Here is a 22,412-nt window from a genome sequence, read left to right as displayed (position 1 = left end):
TGGATACAACATAAACTGACCGAACATAATGAACTATTTCAAATATATTTTAGAAGATTTGCTTTGTCTTGTGGTGGTTGAGGGTGTAGTACATGAACAGAACATTTATTTCATATGTACCTGAATATGTGCATTTCATAAATGGCTTGTTTTTACTGTATGAACCTGAATAGGTACACACCCAATCCTCCTAAAACCATTTGGGTGCCTTGTTGTTAACAGGTTTGCTTTTGAAGAATTTGTTACAACAGGTTCTTCCTGAAGTGACATTGCAACCTCAGATGGTTTCCTGTGGAATTTTTTCAGATATCCAAAATGTGTACAATGAAAGTTTTGGACAGTACACAATTTTCTGGGATCTTTAATGGAAAACTTTTTTCTATTATCATGTATTAAACTTCAATGTTTCTGTGTCTGATGTGTTTATATATATTATATATATATATATATATATATATATATATATATATTAATGTCCTTTTTCAGACACTTTGGTTATTTGATGACAATTTGTCCATGTACTTTTTTTTTTTCAATACAAATAATATTTTAGATTTTTTGGAAGTGAGTGTTAAATCATATGTATATACTGTAGGCTTACAATCATTACTCAGTAAGATGTTTTTTAGAAATTAATATTTTTTATTCAGATAGGATGCATTAAATTGATCAAAAGTGGGAGTAAAGATTTCTATTTCAAATGAATGATGTCATTTGAACTTTTTATTCATCAAAGAAACACTGAAAATATTTTTTTAAATATTTGTAGATATGTAACTGGTATGGTAATTCCACTGGGAAAAAGTGAAACATTTTTAATGAATAATGAAAACACACACACTTTGAATCAAAGAGGGATTTTTTAATAAAAAGCAGAACCAAAATGCATTTATAAAGAGCTGACACTGAGAAAGCTTTTCCCTTTCCATGTTCCCCGTGAGAGCCTAGCCAGCTGAAAGCTTGTAGCAAGCCGCATTCCTCGAAATTTAAAAAAAGAAAAAAGAAAAAGAAAAGAGAAACAACAACAAAAAGTACATAGTTTTGAAAACAATATATAGAGAACAGTAAGATATTAATGGACAGCGATGAGAGTGAGAAATTGTGAAGCTTCATTATTTCACTGCATGCATCTCTACTACAGCTCTCCCTGTCTGACCCTTCAACACTGACCTTGGATAATGACGTCAGTTTAGATACGATAGGAAGAGTTTAATTTCAGATTAAATGAACACGGGTTCTTTTAATAACAGAAAATGTGAATCATACCCTGTGCTCCCTTATAAGCATTAGTACTGGATAGGGTTAATTATTATGGCACACTGACCTGATTAAAGAACGATACGTTAGATTAAAATTTGTGGCGGGTGGGTGCATTGGGACTAGATCAATGCTGTGTTCCATCCAGAGTTTGATGTGGGATGTTTCTATCACTGGCTTCCAAAACCTTTCTTTCTTTCTTTCTTTCTTTTTTTTTTTTTTTTTTTGTAAAAAAGAAATTTATTTCCATTAAACAAATCAAATAATTTGTAGAATAAATAAATATAAGTTTACAATTACTACGAAAATTGTGTTCAGCCTTGTATATTAAATTAATAAAAAAAAAACTGATATAAAATGACAAAACTCGTGTCTTTTAAGACGTTGTCATATGAACAATTGTCGTAACTACGCTGTTATAAATTTTACTGTTATTTGCAATAAGCTGCATGTGTTTGATTCACCAAAAAGTATCAGTTCAATGGTCATTTATTCAGGGAACCGATATCACTGGTTGCACTGTATAGATCTGATTAACTAAAAAGAATCAACTCAAAAAAGTCATTCATCCAGGAACCAGTCTTCCCTGGTTTCTCTGTATTTTTATGATTCACCAAAAAGAATCAACTCAAAATGGTCATTCATTTGGGAATTGGACATCCCTGATCGCACTGTATGTTTCTGATTCTCCAAAACAAATCTACTCAAAAGGATCATTCATCCAGGAACCGGTCTTACCTGGTTGCACTGTATTTTTATGATTCACCAAAAAGAATCAACTCAGAATGGTCATTCATTTGGGAACTGGACATCCCTGATCGCACTGTATGCTTCTGATTCACCAAAACAAATCTACTCAAAATAGTCATTCATTTAGGGAACCAGATTTCACTGGGTGCAATATATGTTTTGATTCACCAAAAAGAATCAACTCAAAAGAGTAATTCATCCAGCAGCCGGTCTTCCTTGGTTGTGCTGTATTTTTATGATTTACCAAAATAGTCATTTGTTCGGGAATTGGACATCCCTGATCACACTGATGTTTCTCAAAAGATTCACTGTATGTTTGATTCACCAAAAAGAAATGATTCAAAAGCATCACTCATACATGTTGTTGATTCACTAAAAAGAACAGACTCTTAAGAGTTATTCTCAATGCTCAGAACCTTGCTCAGGACCTACGTTTTTGATTGACCAAAAAAAATTGACTCCAAAGAGTCAATCATTCAGGAATCAGACTTCAGTGCTTGCGCTTTATGTTGTTGATTCACCAAAAAGATTTGATTTAAAAGAATTACTCATACATGTTGTTGATTCACTAAAAAGTACCGACTCTTAATAGTAACTCTCAATGCTCGGAACCTGTTTTTGACTGACCAAAAAGAATCGACTCAAAAGAGTCATTCATCCAGGAATTGGACTTCAGTACTTGTGCTGTATGTTCTTGATTTACCAAAAAGTACTGACTCAAAAGCATTACTCATATATGTTGATTGATTCGTCAAAAAGAACCGATTGTTAAGAGTTACTCTCCATGCTCAGAACCTGTTTTTGACTGACCAAAAAGGATTGACTCAAAGGAGTCAATTGTTCAGGAATCAGACTTCAATGCTTGCACTGAAAAGCATCACTCATATGTTACTCGTAAGAGTAACATCCATGCTCAGAACCTTTCAACCCAATGAGGAAGAACCGCCTTCTGTTGTTATTTTAGTATCTATTTCCACGTCTACGAGGAATGCGCATGCAAAAACCATTAACACAACCGAACGTCTTTTGGTTCTGGTGTTTTGGTTGCGTTCCCTTGCACATTCAGAACTGAAAGGAACACAGCAATTGATATGGTGTTTACAGGCATACTGACTGGCCAAATAGACTGTCAGTCAAAACAGGGCGGAGCTCTACACTATATTGCTGTAAACCTCTAACACAGCAAAAAGCAGATAAATGCATCATGGGGAATGTAGTCATTTGTAAAAAGCACATAATGTCAAATCTACGAACCATAGTAATCATAATAATAATGATAACAATAACAATAATAGCAATAATAACAACTTATAACAAGAGAATTTTAGAGAGTATAAAAGCAATTGTGTTAACACATGAAGAGCGAGCTTCGGTGGGTCTACCTGGGGTAGTTCTTGGGGGTACCGTTGCCTGATAAGTGTGTAAACATTTGCAGGGGACGACAATCTTGGCTCAAAAATGTAAACAGTGAACACTGCGATGCCTTTTACGACACCATTCTCCTGTGATGGAGCCACAGCAATACTGCAAGAAGGAAAAGTGTTAGGGGAAAGGGCTTGAGTGTGAAAAATAGCCTGTGTTAATTGCGTCTCGGGATTCACGTCAAACATGCAGGCCATGACAAACATGGCAGTGCACTGGCAAACATGCATCTACCAATACTTTGGGAACAAATCCCACCAATTGCTCAGTTTTCCCATAGTTTGCAGTGATGGCGCCACTGCCATTCTTCAGGACTTGATCACTGTATCCCAGTGGTCAATGAAACAAGTTCTTGTTTAACTTAGTGTTACATGAGACCATACAATGCAACCTTGATCAGTATCATATATAAACTCCCTAAAAAGATGGCACGAGGCCATAGAAACCTTAGAAAGACGTTAGAAAAGAAAGACACTTGCTGAGGTCTTTTGAAGAACGCTGAGGGATAGATCTTGCGGTGGACTAACTTTAAACACACAGACGTACATATCCTTGTCCATATTGTGTGACAGGACGACCGGATGAGTCAATGTACGCATTCTTCCATGCAACAGCCTTCTTTCGGATATCCGGGTCATGGCACCAGAAAATGGCCTCTGCCCCTTTAAGGGCCCCAGAGAAGCTTCAGAAGTGCAAAGGTGAGTAAATCTTTAATTTTGTTCTTCAGTTCAGATGTAAACACAGAGAGTCCAGGGGTGGATGGAGAACCAGTGTCCACAAAATCACACACCTTCACGCTGCTTTGAGCTGACTGGTGGTTTTCTCCTTTCCTTCGCCACCCCCCTCTCTTGCCTGTGTTCTCCATCTATGTCATCCATCGTTTTTTATGACTTACCAAGCCTCTCAATCACCCTGCTCTCATCTGTCGGGAAGCTTGACGAATGCCTCCTCCTGCTGTTTTTCCTTTCACTCACTTCTCTCGCTCTCTCTTTGCCTCTCCCCTCTCTCTCCGTGGCATTGATTTTTTTGAATTATGGCCGGGTCCTAAGTCTCCTCTTCTCCGGTTGACACAACCAATCTTGCAGCCACTGAGAGGTGGTCAGTCAATCCAGCAAGTTGAGTGATGAAGCTGAACTCCTCTATATCCTTTAAGGGGTGATAGATCATGTGTTTAATAACTATTAAAATAACAGCAAAAATATATCATAGAGAAATTTATACCTCTGTGAATATGTGAATTGGAACAATGTGTCAGATACTATTTATCTTATGGGATGCTATTCCAACACTGCTCCATGGGATGGCACCAAAGAGTTAAATAAGCATAACTAAACATATCAGCTTACTGCTTGACACAAATACTGTACAGTATGCTCTAATATACTGAGCACAATAAGAAATATGCATCAGTATCTGTGTGTATGACAGTGTGGCCACCGAACTGTGCAGTATACAAGGCATACTGTGTGTAATACTGTATCCCATAATGCAAAGCACTCAACTTTACCTTCCACTTCCAGTGTGGTAAAGAGCTGCACTCAAATACATTTTCATGATTATTTAATATTTAATAAGTAGAGTTTTAAATTATATTTTAAGTCTTGACAAATTATTTGATCTCACTGATATACACTGCTATAAAACAAAATAAAAAATAAGAACAGTATAATTTCCATGACAACTGGATGCCATGACAGAAACATTTATTGTGGAATATTTCACTTTTTAAAAGAACAGTAGCAGCACTGGGCAGAATTAATTAACACTTCATTAACAATTTTTAAGTTAAATTAAATTATTAAATTAAAGATTTTTTTATAAAGTAATGTTTGTTAAAGATGTATCTCCTGCTTACCAAGCCTGCATTTTATCAAAATAAAAAATACAGCAAAAGCAGTAATATTGTGAAATATTTTTAATATTTAAAATAACTTTCTATTTGAATATATTTTAAAATGTAATTCATTCCTGTGATCAAAGCTACATTTCAGCATCATTACTCCAGTCTTCAGTGTCACATGATCCTTCAGAAATCATTCCAACATGCTGTTTAAGAAACATGTATTATTATTATTATTATTTTCAATATTTAAAACAGTTGAGCATATTTTTTCAGGATTCTCTGATGAATAGAAAGATCCAAAGATTGTAACATTAAACACTATACCATTCAAAAGTTTGGAGTCAGTATTTTAAGAATAAGATAGAAATGATAGAAATTAATACTTTTATTTAGCAAGGTTGCTTTAAATGAATCAAAGTTATGATAAAGACATTTGTCTTGGTGACAGAAGCTTCCAGTACACAGACAGGTTTACAAGTGACAAGACACAGATAACAAAAATAAACAAGTGATTAGAATAAATATATGAAAAGACACAGACAACAGACAAAGTGATTCAAATAAATATGTGAAAGACAATTCACAATAGACAATATAATGTAAGTACAGATGTGCTATATACAAATACAAATAATAATAATTGTTTTTTGAGCATCAAATCAGCATATTAGAATGATTTCTGAAGGATCAGGTGACTGGAGTAATGATGCTAAAATTCAACTTTGAAATCACAGGAATAAACTACATTTTAAAATATATTCAAACAGAAAATAGAAAACATTTTAAATAGTGACAATATTTAAAAATTGTACTGTTTTTGCTGTACTTTGGAGCAAATAAATGCAGGTTTGGTGAGCAACAGTGACTTAAAAAAAAAAAAAAAACTTAATGTTTAAAAAATTCTGATTGGTAGTGTGTCTGCCCTCCAAAAGTTTGGAAACACCCTAGAAAAGTGGGCTTTTGGACAATGTTGGCATGAATCCTTTTTAATTTGTGATAATTTTGCACTGATAAGTGATAACACAAACTATGAAAACATATTTTATTACATAAACAGTTTATACATATAAAAAAACGTAAATTTTTGATTCATCAAAATATCCACCATTAGCAGCTATTACAGCTCTGCATAATCTGGGCCTAAATTAACTGTATTCTAAACTTAATTGCCAATTAATTGTTGAAGCTATTAAGGTGTGCTGACCCAAAAATCTTTTAAAAACCTGGGCCAAGTTTAAACCAGTAACCAGGCATCACATGTCTGACTTTGACATGTATATACTGCCATTATTATGTAATCAAAATGAAAATTATTATTGCTGGTCTTCAATGATAATATCAAGTTACTTTAATGTATTTGCACTAAAAAATGATAAGGATTTATGCTGATATCATTCAAAACCACAATTTGCCAGGGGTGTTTACAAACTTTTACAAACTATATATACATATATTTAGTTAACACTAGCAATTTATATGGCACATTTAGTGGCATCTAGTTTACATTTTATAACAGTGTTAAAAGATCTTGTTTAAATATCGCTGTTATAGTATTATTTTGTCGGTGCAGTACGTTCCGTTGCAAAGTATACAGCAGTCAGCATTTGAAGTGGATCAAAACCTTTCATCAAAGTGGTCCTATGACAAGAACGGGGACAAGAAAAAGGTTTTGATCCACTTCAAATGTTGACTACTATATATAGTTTATACTACAGATACAGCACGGGCAGTATGAACTCAACAAGAGGTCATTTTGTTTACTGTCTCCCATGTGCAGTCCCATGTTTTTGCATTTACTGTGAATTTTAGTCACAGTTTACTCATTATTTGCATAATGCACTCGAAAAGAGAAGTAGCTTTAGTAATCAGAACTCACCACTTTCCAGTCTGGCTGCAGGCCTTCCTCTTTGTAAAGGATGTAATCGATTCTCCTGCCGTTGCCTTTAAGGGGGATTTTGCGCCCCTTTTGGCTGGGACAATGATTCTTACTAGCAGGGAACACCAAGTACTCTTTTCTCCCCTCTTCATTCTCCATAACCCTGTCAGAGAAATGCAACATGGCTAAGTGTGTCTGTTGTGAATGCATAATTTATATATAGATATATTTGTATTTGTGTTCAACTTACTTCTGTAGGCTTTCTGGTGAGCTGACTTCCTCATCATAGAGACCACTCGTGTCCAGCAGCGTACCTGTATAATATGCACATGCAAACACGCACAACATACAGGTTACATACGAACTGGAGAGATACTATAGATTTTAAAGTAAGTAAAGTGAAACATTTCTTAATTTGTGTTTTGAAGATGATCAAAGGAACAACATGAGTGTGAAAAATTAATGACAGAATTTCATTTTTGAGTGAACTAGTCCTTTAACATATTTATATTCTGAGAGTATGACCACTTAATCAGAGAAGACCCCTAAATCATTCAAGTACCAGATGTCTGACATCTATGTGCAATCAAGGTCTCTTAAGAGCAACTACTGGGATAAAACCCACTGGGCCCGCTCGGAGTAACACTAGAATTAAAGTACGCTCAAGGGAAATCTGTCTGAGTCACGACTGTGCTTCTGATATACATATGCATGTTTCTAATTGGCCATATCCACCTAACCCTTTTCTCTCTTCTGTTTTTTTTTTTAACACCTCACTGATAACATAACCAGGCCAATAGTTCCAGTACTTTCCATTACGGTGCTCTTTGTGACTACTGTTCTTCATTTACACATTTCATTGACTTTCTAAAAACTTCTTTAAATATTTTGAGAATTATTTATGAGTGTATCCCATTTGTTAGGTGTGTTGAAATAAGAAAGTAATTATAAAATCATTTCTAGGCCTAGTCACATTTTTTTGGTTACATGAAAATCACTTACACTTTTAGAAACAGAAAGAAAATTATTTTGTTATTCCAAAATAATAACTCAAGGCAGTAGCAGTTTCACTTCACTTTTTGCTTTAAGTAGTATATTTTATTTGTGAACTTATGTTCACTGTACTTTTTACAGATATTTACAGATAATGTACCCCACTGTCATCCAAAATGTTCATGTCTTTCTTTTATTATGTTTATAAAGTTTTCTGAGGAAAACATTATAGGATTTCTCTCCATATAGTGGACTTCTATGGTGTTCCCGAGTTTGAACTTCCAAAATGCAGTTTAAAAGCAGCTTCAAAGGGCTCTAAACTAACTCTTATCTAGTGAAACAATCAGTTATTTTCTAAAAACAATGTACAGTTTATATACTTTTTAACCGTAAATGCTCGTCTTGGTTTAGCTCTGTGTGTATTCCTGTTTATGACAGTTAGGGTATGTCAAAAAACACCCATCTCATTTTCACCTCCAACTTCAAAATCACTGCAGAAGTACAGACCCGGTGTTTACAAAATGAACATGCAAAGAAGATCAAACACCTTTCACCAGAAAAGGTAAAACAGCGACGTTGGGCGATTTTGAAGTTGGAGGAGAAAATGAGATGGGAGTTTGTCGACATTCCGTAACTGTCAACCGTGTTTACAGTTAAAAGGTATATACATTGTAAGTTTGTTTTAGAAAATAACCAATCGTTTCACTAGATAAGACCCTTCTTCCTCAGTTGGGATCATTTATAGCCCTTTGAAGCTGCATTTAAACTGCATTTTGAAAGTTCAAACTTGGGGGCACCATAGAAGTCCATTATATGGAGAAAAATCCTATAATGTTCCATAATTTCTTTTACGACTGAAGAAAGAAAGACATGAACATCTTGGATGAAAAGGGGGTGAGTACATTATCTGTAATTTTTTTCTGGAAGTGGACTTCTCCTTTAACTTTTAACTATTTTGTAATTTTTCAGATCATCAGTCATCAAAGCTCAGTAAATATTAGTCACAGATAGAGATTACGTTAAATATCACAAATCAGTCGGACAATGTTTCTTTAGAAAAATAAGTTATATGTTAAATGTTATATTTTGTAATACTGGCGTTGTTCTATTTTTGTACTCCTTTTTTTTCTGATGCAATATTTTGAGGAGGCACTTCTCAGAGAAAACACATTCGGAGTGTCAATCTTCAGACCCTCACCAGACCTTGAACCTCAGAAGAGAGAAAAAACAGGGTGTTCTATATAAGAGAAGTGGAACACGCCCACAAATGGTGGCCACTAAAATCAGAAGTGTCATTAAAGGCTTGCACTCTGTTAGATCTATTTCAGAATTGGGGCTGGGCAAGAACTTCTCTCCCGTGGTCTCCTGCCAGCTCATCTAGTGCACCATCTGTGTGTGGCCGTGGAGAGCACAGCCGTGTGACATCTAATTTAGCTCTGACATGGAAGCAACTTTAAAATCTCCCAGAAATCAAGACACTTCTGAAAAAACCCTGTTACCATGTTATAAGAGATTTTTTTGTGCTTAAAAGGTTAAAAAAGATAATGAAATCTTTTATTTATTAAATATTGAATAAAAATATCACATATTTTAATACAACAATAAAACTATTTCCCATTTACATTTACTTTCTGATAAACATTACATTTTTATATAACATGCACATGAATGTTTTGTGTCTGAATTGTGTGTTATATATTAAATGGATAAATAATTGAATATCTATTATATCAGCACTCTGCTCTCTAGATATTACAATTTGCTTCAGTTCTTGAAAAACCCACATTGGTCAACCACAAGTGCAGATCTCTATCCCGTAACCCACAATGCCTAGGCTTTCATGGCACTGTATGAAAAAGTTTTTTGACTGAACTCACCCAAGGCCCATGGTTTGTCCTCTCCAGGACCAAGACGACAGGGGTCTTTATAATGAGTGAAGAGGGCATGCTGCTGTTCCAGCTTATCCTCTGAACGACAGAAACCGTGTGAGAAACAAAGAGTCTTTTAGAAAGGGTTACATTGCCTCCTTCTGGTCATACACAACAAGCGTTTAATTATTATTATTATTATTATTAGCATAGTTCTGTCTTTAAAATATTATGTAAAAAATTGTGAAAGATCAAATGTGAAAAAAAAATCTTCTTGTTATTAAAAGTAATAAAAAATACAGTAAAATAAAATGGCTATATGTCTATATATACACTCAATATATTCAATATAGAAATTATTTATTTACTATAATATAGTGTAATATGAATATAATATAAAAATACATAGAATATAGAAATATAGAAATTACACAAAGTCTGAAATCTTGTTATTATTAAAAGTAATAAAAAAAATGTCATGAAAAAGATGAAAACTGGACTGGAGAGAAGCTTGTTTATTGTAATAATAATAATAATACCAAATATTAAAAATAATAAATAATAAATAAAAAATAATAAATAAAATATTGTATAGTATATACATATACTATATTGTATAGTAAAATAAAATGTACATATATATACTCAATATATTCAATATAGAAATTATTTATTTACTACAATAAAATATAGTATAATAAAACATAATAGGGAAAAAATAGATAAAAAATATATTCACATTTGATAATAAAAATCATATTTTATGTTATTATTATTATTATTATTATTTAATATAATAAAAAAATAGTATGATATAAATATATAAGTATATAAATATAAATATATAGTATATATAATATACTAAATCTAATAAAAAATAATATAAATACATATTTAATAATAAAATTATTATTATTATTATTATTATAAAGATTGAAATCTTTAAAAGTAATTAAAAGTTTCAAAGATTAAAAATGGACTGTAGAGAAGAATTATTTATTGTAGTAATAATAATAATAACAAACAAATAATATATAAAATATTGTATAATATATAATATTGTAAAAGATAATACCGTAAAATAAAATGTACAAATACGCAATACATTCAATATAGGAATTTTTTATTTTTTATTTATCTATATAATAAAATATAGTATATTATTTTGTTATCAAGTTTGTTCACATTTTGTAATGTTTTTATTACAAATATTGCAATAAATAAAATATTGTATAATATAATACAGTAATATAAAATGGCTATATGTATATACTGTATCTATATCTATATCTATTTATCTATCTATCTATATATATATATATATATACTTAATATATTAAATATACAAATTATTTATTTAATGTCATAAAATATAGTATAATATGAATATAATATAGAAAATAAATACAAATAATATATATACACATTTAATATTTTTTTTTCACATTTTGTAATTTTGACATTATATAATAATTACAATAATAACAACAGCAATAACAATACTAGCAAAATAATTATTATAAAAAAATGTTAAACATTAGTGTCTTTTCTAATATTGGTTTTGCCACAATTTTCTAAAAGAAATGGACCAACCGAGTCAAACTGGGATTGTTGTTAGTCATGTTTTCAAACAAGAGTGTTTTGGAGGGTTAAAACATGCTAAAATATTTTAAACCCAGCTGTATAATACTTATTATTAGTAGCTAAAGGTATAATCAATCAGTTTACTGCTTCAGTATAAAATTCCCAGCTGTCCGTAAGGAGAAAATGCTGGTACCTGACGAGCAGTTGTCAAAGTTGAGGTCTCCGAGGACGACATCGAAGGCCACCTGATCTTCCAGAACCTTCTCCTCGTCCGTGGGACCCGAGGTGGCCCTCTTGAACTCCGCACCCCACTCCAGCAGCATATCCAACTGCTCGCAGCGCACCGATGAATCACCTGAGAGAGGAAGACAGATTTACACAAACAATACCTAAGAACTGAAATCTAATAAAACCCTGGATTTCATTTTATGGAGGGTTTTATTCAATAAAGTGCGCACGGATCGCATTGTGCAAAACAACTCATTTGATTTTCGGTGTAATATAATGAAATAGCGTCGCACTGAGGCGCCTCCAGTTTATCACGTTTTCACGACTCATTCTGAGGCCGTTATGGCAGATGTGGCGATTTAATGAGGCCAGGGTGGGAAAACAGAGACAGGAAGAGCACGAGAGAGCAGTGAAGCAAAGGGAAAGAGGAGATCATCTGTAACATCTCCCCTCTGTTTTGGTGGAGCTGGCAGGGGCAGATAGAGCAAAGAAAGAGAGAGAGAAACAGAGACAAGAGGAAAAGAACAGCAATTTAATTGCATCTCATACAGTTGCTGAAGTTAAAAGTATGTGTGTTGGTGGTAAAAAAAAAAAAAACTTTAAAGGGAACCCTGGGTGTTAAGATTTGTATGGCTTACAGTTTTTCTCAGTCGCTTTGGTGCATTTCTCAGATCAGAAATGAAATTCTCAAAACTACTTGTTCAACCTCCGCATCATCTAGTCTATAGCAGTTTCTCATTCTTTTGAACAAGTTGCGATTGCTTTGGTACATTCATGCAATTGATTATGTACATTTGTCTGCGTTTTCCTACATTATCAGTTGCTAGTGTCATGTTGCTCAAAATGTATTATATAGTTCTCTGTGCAATAGTCTTACCCCTCAAAACATCTAGTCATTAGTTCATCATATTAGTCATTAAATGCAAAATGGTTGATATAGTTGTCATAAACTGTCAAGTATATCTGCTATACATTCCTGTTAGTCTATTTGTAAATTTGCCATGCATCTTGACTTTCACTAATAAGGGAATGTAGATTAACCAATAACAAACCAGTTCTCTGAAATGGAATGAAAAGGGGTGATTCCTGTGTGCCTTTCTAATTTTGTATTTTCGCTTTTGTGCATCTGCCATGTACAAACATCTGACAGACATCTGGTAGCCTATCTTTCCATTGTGGCTGCTATACTGAAACTAGACATGCAAACTCCCCTTATCTAATTGCAATCTAATGACAGAGACGAACATTTTAAAAGAGGACAGTTAGCCTACAGGATGTTTTTTGAATGTCCGTTAGTCCTCAAATAACATTCTCGTCCCGTCTCGTCTTGTTAAAGCAGACGCGGCATAAATTTCGTCATACTTTTTATCATCAGATCGCCAACGTCTCGTCTCATTTTTTTCAGGATTCTTTGATGAATAGAAAGATCCAAAGATCAGAATTTATCATAAAAAAAAGCTTTTCTATTCGGTGCATGTAATTTTCCATTCATCAAAGAAACCTGAAAACATTCTGCTGTTTTCAACATAATGATAACAATAAATGTTTCTGAGCGCCAAATCAGAATATCTAAATGATTTCTGAAGGATCATGTGACTGAAGTAATGATGCCAAAAATTCAGCTTTGAAATCACAGGAATAAATTACATTTTAAAATATATTCAAATAGTAAACAGTTATTTTAAATAGTAAAAATATTTCAAAATTTTACTGTTTCTGCTGTACTTTAGATCACATAAATGCAGGCTTGGTGAGCAGAAGAGACTAAAAATCTTACTGTTCAAAAACTTTTGACTCGTAGTGCTCGTACAATTTTAAATTTTGAGACAAAGGTGATTCTTAAATTAAACAATTTAGAACTCCATTAGCCATAAAAGAGCAAAAACTGACCCAGTTTTTCCCTCTAGGTCTCATGTAGTCTCTCTGAAATCTCTACAGAGTATAAGAAACCGCATTTCAGTATGTCTAAGGCAAGTGAACAACCTCACATACATGTGTGCATGTCAGGAGAATAACTTAAATCCGCCTCGGCACTGTCAAAGTCTATAACACACACATACAGTGTGACAGGAGAAAACAAGCGATTGAGAATATCCAGAGACAAAGCTGTCTCCTCTATTAACTGAACCACACTTGTCCCTGAAAGTCCCTGTCCTGCATCATCTCCAGCATAATCAGGTTTCTCTAGCCTTCTTCCCCATTTCTTGACTCGTTCCCTCATGTTTCATTTATCCTCCTGAAATAGCCCCAGCTCTATAATTAGAACGGGTGGCAGACACACAGAGGCGTAGGTGGATCCTGGAATAGCAAGAGTGTCTTCGTAAAAAATGAGCGCTGGAGACCGCGTGCTTTAAATAGGGCTGACGCCAGGATCGGCGAGAGCCCGTCGCCATGGGAACCGGGACCCTGTGGGCGAGCGGGACACGTTGATTAATCGGAGCGGAGAACAGGGGTCAACATGCAGTGATGTCACAGGCCCTGCATGTGAAGTGGCGAATCAGGCGTGTGTGTGCATGACATAAGATAAAATGCACAAGCACAGAAGAGTTGTTTTTTGCAGGTTGCACGCAAACGCTCGCATCCACACAACTGTTTCCCCGCTGTGTGTGCAAATCTACTCTGATGTACGGCAAACGAGCAGTAGGATCGCCACAAACCTGTCAGGATCACTCGACATCACCGTGCCAGTCAGACTACCACAACACCACTAGGGGATAAAACCCACGCAACCTTGTGGTCCTGACTAGAAAAATAGCTTCATAACAGCACTAAATGTCTCTTTCACATACAAAAATGACTAAAGTTAAAGTATAATTATAATTAAATATTACTACTACTACTAATATTATATATATTATATATATATATATATATATATATATATTTATAACAACAAAAACTAATAATAATGTCAACAACAATAGTATAATTAAAATTGTTATTAATAAAATAAAATAATGTTATTAATAAAATATTATAAAGTTTTATTATATTATGTTATAATATGAATAAGCATTACAATAATTAATATTATATTAATAAGTATAAAATACTGTATATTATATTATATTATATTGAATTATTAATAAGTATAACAATAATTAATATTATTAATACTACTACTACAAATATTATATATATAATATATATTTATAACAACAAAAACAATAATAACATCAACAACAAAAGTATAACAATTAAAATAGTTATTATTAAGCATAAAATATTGTTTTATTTTATTGTTATAATATAAAGCATTATAATAATTAATAATTAATTTTTAAACAATAAAAAATAACATCAACAAAAGCATAATAATAATATGCATTTTTTTATCATATTAAATATTATCAATAAATATAATAATTAATATTATTAATACTACTAGTAGCACTATTTTATTGTGTATTGTGTATTGATGTATATCACATATTTATAAAAACAAAAACAACAACAATATAAACAACAAAATCCTAATAATAATTATTATTATATTATTAATAAGCATAAAATATATTATATTATAATATTACATCATATTATATTATTAATGAGCATAATAAAATTAATATTTTTAATATTACTACTATTTTATTATATATATAACATTAACATTATAACATTACATATTTATAAAAACAAAAAAAAATACCATCAACAACAAAAGCATAATAAATAAGTTTATCCTTAATAAGCATAAATGTTATAATATTAGCATGATTAATATTATTAATATATATTATTATTATTAATATGACTACAACTATTACTACTGCTAATAATAATATTTTTTTATCTATAAAATAAATAATTTAATCATGCATCAAATTCTTATTATATAAAAACTGCTATAATAGCAATTAACAACTTTGCATTGTAAGTTGCTTTGGATAAACTGTCTGCTAAATCCATAAATGTAATTAATAATTGTATAATAATTTATAATTACATTCATAATATAATTATATTAGCAATTATAATAATTAATAATCAATTAGAATGAAATGGAGAATAAATAAAAAATTATAAATTCTCAATATGACTACTGTAGTCCTGCATTACAATCAACAGTCTTGTTTTTCAGTAAAAATCTCCATAAAACAACAAAGGATTATGAAACACCAAACTACAGTGTCTGAGATTTCAAGAGTCTCTTTTAACAGAAATTTTAACAGTTTGTGTAGAACTTCATAGAAGATAATGTTAGTATCCATTCATTTGAACTGTAGGAGAATTTACAGCTTTTTGCACTACTTTTGTCTTCTGTGTTTAAAATCCACATCAAGATACGACTTGCCAATCACTGTAGTACTTCTCATAATTATTCAGTAAACTATGTCCTTTTACTATGAGAAGATGCCTCGCCTAATTATTCACAACTGCACATGTTGATTTCCTATGACAGACGCCTCAGATGGTGAGATCACGTACAATCAGAGACACGTTCGAGGACTGAAAGTGTTTGTTTTTGCTTTCTGAGTCTCTTCTATAGACCTTGAGTCTCCAACACAAACATGATTCATCCCCACAGTGAATGTAACCGGTCCTTACAGCTCCTTGATGTAACCGATCAAACAGCTTATATAAACACAGCAAAATAAGCCTCGAAACTTATTGCAAAAAAAATGCAACAGTGTGGCCTTACATATTTTCAATGCAAACGACTGTGCACTAATGTGTGCATTAAATTCTCAAAGGATTTGTGTATTTATGTAAAAGACGTTGAGCTTACAAAACCATGTATAATATAAATCCATTTTGTTCTGTGTAAAAGTAAATTGCATTTGAGGGAAGCTTTGATGCTTTTAATTCACTGTCACTGAATAGGTCACCATTGACTTTCAGTGTATGGAACAAAATGAGGGTGAGTTTTGACTGAATTGAAATTTTTGGGTGAACTGGCCCTTTAAGTCTCTATGATATCCTGGTTTCAGATATGACTAGATATGAGCTATCCATCTGTCTGCTCTACTTGTGTGTGTATATGTGACACCCACCTTCAATAGCATGCAGATGAGTACAGGCGATATATCCAACAACACGTTGATCCTGAGCAGAGCTTCCCACCTGCACCTGAGAGAACAGAGCAGGACAAAAGAGATTAAACAATGAGAACTTTGCCACATCAAACGTGTTACAGAAATGCAAAGTCGGTTATGAAGTGGCGTCAACACCCCTGAGCACTGTTGCACTTTTTCTCTGTCAGCTTCTTCTGTCGTAACACTCTAGATTCCTTTCATCTGTCCGTGGCTTGTCTGGGGACCGTGTTAAAAGGTAATAGTCGGAGCGTGCACACCTCAGAGCTCTTCCAAACACCTGCTCGCATCACCATTTTACCCAGCTGCACAAAATCCCCACATTTCTTTTTTTTTTCCTGTTCCGGCTCATGTATTATAGCGGCTCATTAGTGAACAGACGGACTAAATATTTCAAAAAGACAAATCAATTAGTAAGTGGAGAGCAAATTTAACATGCTTAAAATGCTGCAAAGTCAGCATGAACTATTTTGGATTGTTTTTTTTGCTTTGCTAGATAGATAGACAGATAGATAGACAGACAGATAGATATTTAATTTTATTGGTATTAACTGTAGATCAACATTAATTGCCAGCAAAAGTAAATCTTAATGTAAAAGTAGGCAAAATTAGCATGTACAATAAAATAAAATAAAATAAAATAAAAATATATAGGCCTACACATAAGATCAGTTCATATGTATACATACACAGTGCCGCCCACTAATATTGGCACACTTGGTAAATATGAGCAAAGGCGGCTGTGAAAATAAATCTTTTTGATCTTTCTTTCAAAAAATTCACAAAATTCTAAACTTTCATTGAAGGAAATCAACTGAAAGTGGGGGGGAAACACACATTATGAAATAAATGTTTTGCTCCAAAGCATGTTGGCTACCATTATTGGCACCCTTAGAAATTCTTATGAGTAAAATATCTCTAAAGTGTAAACAATTATATTTACATTTTGTAGCACACCAGGGTGACTGAAATTGTCCAGCCATGACTTCCCGTTCCACAGGATTATAAATATGAGGAACACAAAGGCCAAATTCCCTTAATCATCTATCACAAGGAGTAAAAGCAAAGAATATAGTTCTGATGTACAGAACAACATTGTTGAGCTTCATGAAAAAGAAACTGGCTGTAAGAAAATAGCTAAAGCATTAAAAATCCACATTTCCACCATCAGGGCAATAATTAAGAAGTTCCAATCAACTAAAGATGTTACAAATCTGCCAATATCGTTCTAATGCACACTGAGGAGGAGAGTTTGAATGGTCAAAGACTCTCCAGAGGAGACAAATTGTTGTCAGATTGAACCACTGATGGCAGATGGACTATTTTGATAATGTCTTCATACTTTTCTGGGCCTTGACAGTGGTATTTACCTAGCAATCAATGGGACAGTCACAACCCTACCGTTTTTCATCCAAAACATCTTAAATTGTGTTCCCGAAGAAGAACAAAGCTTTTACGGCTTTGGAACGACATGGGGGTAAGTGATTAATGACAAAAGTTTCATTTTGGGGTGGAGTAACCCTTTAATGTTGTGGGCCTATTTTTCTGCCGGAGGTCCTGGATGTCTTGTTCAGATACATGGCATCATGGATTCTATATAAATACTAACAGATATAAAACCTAAACCTGACTGCCTCTGTAAGAAATCTTACAATGGACCATGTTTGGATTTTCCATCAAGACAATGATCGAAAACAAACATCAAAATCAACACAAAAATGTGTCATTGAGCACAAAATGAAGCTTCTGCCTTGGCTGTCTCAGTTCCCTGACCTGAACTCTGTAGACAATGAGTGGGGTGAATTGAAGAGAAAAAACACCAACATGGAGCTGGTCTTCTGAAGGATCTGGAGAGATTCTAGATCAGTGGTTCTCAACTCCAATCCTCAGAGCCCACTGCTCTGTACATTTTGTATATTTCTGAATCTGACACACTCAGTTCATGGATCCAGAGGTTTTCTTACTATAGGAAGATAAGAGGGTCTGTATTACAGCCTTGACGTCAATGAATTTCAGTTAGGGTTGTGCGACACTCAATCGCCGTTTATGGATACCATAGGAATGAATGAGAAGTGCCGTAAGCTGAATCCTACCTGTCGCAAAAAGTCATTGATTTCTCTTATAAAACAGCATTTTTTTTGTGGTAAACTCTAAAAATTGTTCAATCCAAAAGTATTGGTAAAACATGTTGAAGATTAGCAGATAGGTTGTCAATTCATTAAATGATAAGCGTTTTTTTTCAAAAGCTGTTTATTCAGTGTAGTGAAGCCTCTCTTCCACTGACATCCATTCAAAGAAAATGGCATCTCGTCTCCTTTCCCACATACTGCCAGACCGGAAGCATTAGCTTTAACCATTACGCTTTTTCAGCTAATGATTGCCTTCTAGTGACTTGATGGATCTTTCTCATAACGAGCTGATGATCTGAATCAGGTGCGTTAAATGAGGGAAACATACAAAATGTGCAGAGCAGTAGGCCCCGAGGACTGGAGTTGAGAACCACTGTTCTAGATGAAGGAATGGTCTCTGATCTCTTGTCACATGTTCTCCAAACTTATCAGGCATTATAGGAAAAAAAAACACAGAGCTGTTATCTTGGGAAAAAGAATGTTGCAATAATTGGGTGCTAGTAACTGTGGCTACATGAACTAGAGAATTGAGTTTTTAATCCCACTTTCCATTGTTTTACTTCAATGAAAGGTTAGAATTTTGTACATTTTTTGAATGAAATATCAAAAGGATAAACTATGCAGATTTATTTACACAGCCACCTTTGCTCATATTTACCAAGGGTGCCAATATTAGTGGGCGGCACTGTATATATATATCAGAGGCGTTTCCTCTGAGAAAATAAAAAAACAGAAATAAAATATTACAAAAATAAAACAGTGCAAATATGACTAAATACGACATTAAAACTCTAAAAGTCACTCGTTTTTATAAATTAACACTGTCCAACAGCGACACCTGCAGGCAAAGTTACAGCAAAGGCTTGCCTACTCTTGGTCCATTGACTTTCTACAGAGACCCCATAGCATGCCATGACTTTTCTGCCAGCTAATTGGGATGAATGGGGGAAAGTCACATGACAGGGCTTTTATGATGATAACCCTACAATAAATTGATTATTAAAAAGAACAGCTTAACATCAGTTCACAAATAATAATGTGTTTATTTACATGTGCAAATAGCCTGTCTTGTTGGCAGAGGCTGTTTACACTAACTCCGCCCACCAACGTGTGATTACAAAGCATTTACAAAAGACTATTGTCTTATAGCTCCAGTGGCGTAGAAGTATGTCACTGTGTGTTGATGTCATTTTTGACTGACCCGGGTTCGAATTTCTAAAGGAACCTGTGATTAGAGTAATGATGCCAAAATTCAGCTTTGAAATCACAGGAATAAATTACATTTTAAAATATATTCAAATAGAAAACAGTTATTTTAAATAGTATAAATATTTCACAATATTACTGCTTTTGTTGTATTTGGATCAAATAAACGCAGGCTTGGTGAGCAGAAGAGAATTCTTTAAAAAACATTAAAAATCTTACTGTTCAAAAACTTTTGACTGGTAGTGTATATATTAATATGATTTATTATATAAAATAAATACAATTAAAAATATAAAATATAAACAATTAGAGAGTGTTAAGATCTGGTTGAAAAATATGTGTTTATGTGACTGAGTTTTTTTTTTTTTTCATTCTATCTTGTTCTGCAGGCTTTGTATATCTAGCTAGTTCCAGTACTGGCATCTCTCTGTCCTCTTTTCATCCAGACGGTCCATTCAGTGTAAATCATTCAATGACTTACATTGGCTCATTCCCAGCAAGGACTCCAATTCAAAGTGCTGAGATCTTTAGTACAGCTGGACACAGTTTCTCAACCTCCTTCCAAATCCTGAAGTCCTCCACAAAGTGCAAATTCTACGTTTTAGCAGCAGGCCATAATAAATGTCATTGTTTTTCAGAGGTGATTTGTAGATTTAATTACACTAATGAAAGTCCGACCGTGTGGTCTGTACCATGAGCTCACAGCATTTGATCAAACAGGGCTAGTATTTTTTCCTTTCATCGCTCGTTTTTTCCCCACTCAGCTTCAGTGCCTTTCTTTCTCTTTCCATGTCAGTGTATATGAATATTTCAAATGTTTATCCATGCTTGGCTAAGTGTGTGTGTTTGCACTGACAGACTAGAAGAGGCAGATGGGTGGAAATGTTTTATGTGCCTATAGGGATGTCAAAAATTAAATAAAAATAAAATAAAATGCTTTAAAAATATTTCTACAATATCGGTAGCATCAAGTACCAATAGTCACCCAACTGTTAAAGCCAACTGTGGGCAAAAATATAAACTGGTGTTGGTGTTAACTGCTGAAATGTCATCTTAAGTGTGTGCAAGGGTATTGTCTGACCTTGGACGATGTTTAATCTGAGCTAAAGTGCATGTGAGTTGTGTTGTGATTATGTGTGCATACATGCAAATAAGTGTTAATGAGCAGTGCTAATTGGAATGTGTCTGCCACTTGTGAGATCTCTTATAAGGTTAAAGATTATTTGCCCAAAGGAGAAACAGTCGGCTGGCTCAGTAAGTCCATCACACACACAAACACACACACACACATAGGCTTGGCTGTCTAATAAACTTCCTCCGGTTCTTCTAATCCACTCCTACTGGCAGCTTGAATGCTGAGCTGATAACACACACAGCAAAGACATGAGTACAGCTGAAGACGGCTAGTACTTTACACTAACAAAGCCTGGCAAATAGAGCTGACCACAGCAGGAGCAGCGGGTCACGGTCTATTACCGCAGAAAGACAGCACTGATTGCTGTACAATCTCTGAGCTTTAGAAGGACTTTTTGCAATCTTGCAGCATTTTAATTCCCCCCCTCCCCCAGTGAGGACTATGCATAATAACAGTCAGATTTTCTTGCACTAAATACAGTAATTTAGTTTTACACAACCATTTTTCTCCTCTCCAGGCCTCATTCATGAAACACAAGCAGAGCAAATTTATGAGTTTGTCTCTCATAAATCCATTTGTATATGATTGTCCCACTGAATTGAATGTGGCAACTTAGAATGGATTTTATGTACGTGTTTCAGGAATGACCTTTAGCTGTTTTTGCTACTGTACCTTTAACACTTCTATATATAAACAACCTCTATTATGATTTATTTTGCAACCGTTTCCAAGAATGATCTGGGTGAACAAGATAGTTCTGCATATTGAATGCTGACACATTAACTATTCATTTTTGAGATGACATTTTTAGTTTTTGAAAGAAGACGCTCACCAAGTCTGCATTTACACTACCAGTCAAAAGTTTTTTAATGTGTGTTTTTTTTTTAAAAGAAGTCTCTTCTGTTTACCAAGCCTGCATTTCTTTAAATCAAAGTAGAGCAAAAACACTATATTTCTGAAATCTTTTTACTATTCAAAATATCTAAAATAAATTAGGAATAAATGTAATAATAAAAAGCTTTTGTAACATTATACACTATACCATTTAAAAGCTTGGAGCCAGTATAATTTTTTTTGTTGGGAAA

General features: G+C 33.6%; 1 protein-coding gene across 3 annotated transcripts in view; it reads right to left on the bottom strand.

The window, feature by feature from the left end:
* Window positions 1–841: 841 nt before the first annotated feature.
* Window positions 842–22,412, bottom strand: part of smpd3 (sphingomyelin phosphodiesterase 3) — a 52,039-nt gene continuing 30,468 nt past the window's right edge. For all 3 annotated transcript variants that reach the window (XM_051099794.1, XM_051099792.1, XM_051099793.1), the window contains exons 3-8: window positions 16,819–16,894; window positions 11,787–11,948; window positions 10,019–10,108; window positions 7,399–7,462; window positions 7,149–7,311; window positions 842–4,575 (exon numbers count right to left, since the gene is read on the bottom strand). In XM_051099794.1, the coding sequence (XP_050955751.1) occupies window positions 4,474–4,575; window positions 7,149–7,311; window positions 7,399–7,462; window positions 10,019–10,108; window positions 11,787–11,948; window positions 16,819–16,894 (657 nt within the window). In that variant the 3' untranslated portion in view covers window positions 842–4,473. The remainder of the gene's footprint in view (window positions 4,576–7,148; window positions 7,312–7,398; window positions 7,463–10,018; window positions 10,109–11,786; window positions 11,949–16,818; window positions 16,895–22,412) is intronic.

Source organism: Labeo rohita, chromosome 25 (assembly GCF_022985175.1).
Source record: "Labeo rohita strain BAU-BD-2019 chromosome 25, IGBB_LRoh.1.0, whole genome shotgun sequence".
Taxonomy (NCBI): Eukaryota; Metazoa; Chordata; class Actinopteri; order Cypriniformes; family Cyprinidae; genus Labeo; species Labeo rohita.
This window is presented reverse-complemented; position numbering and strand designations above follow the sequence as displayed.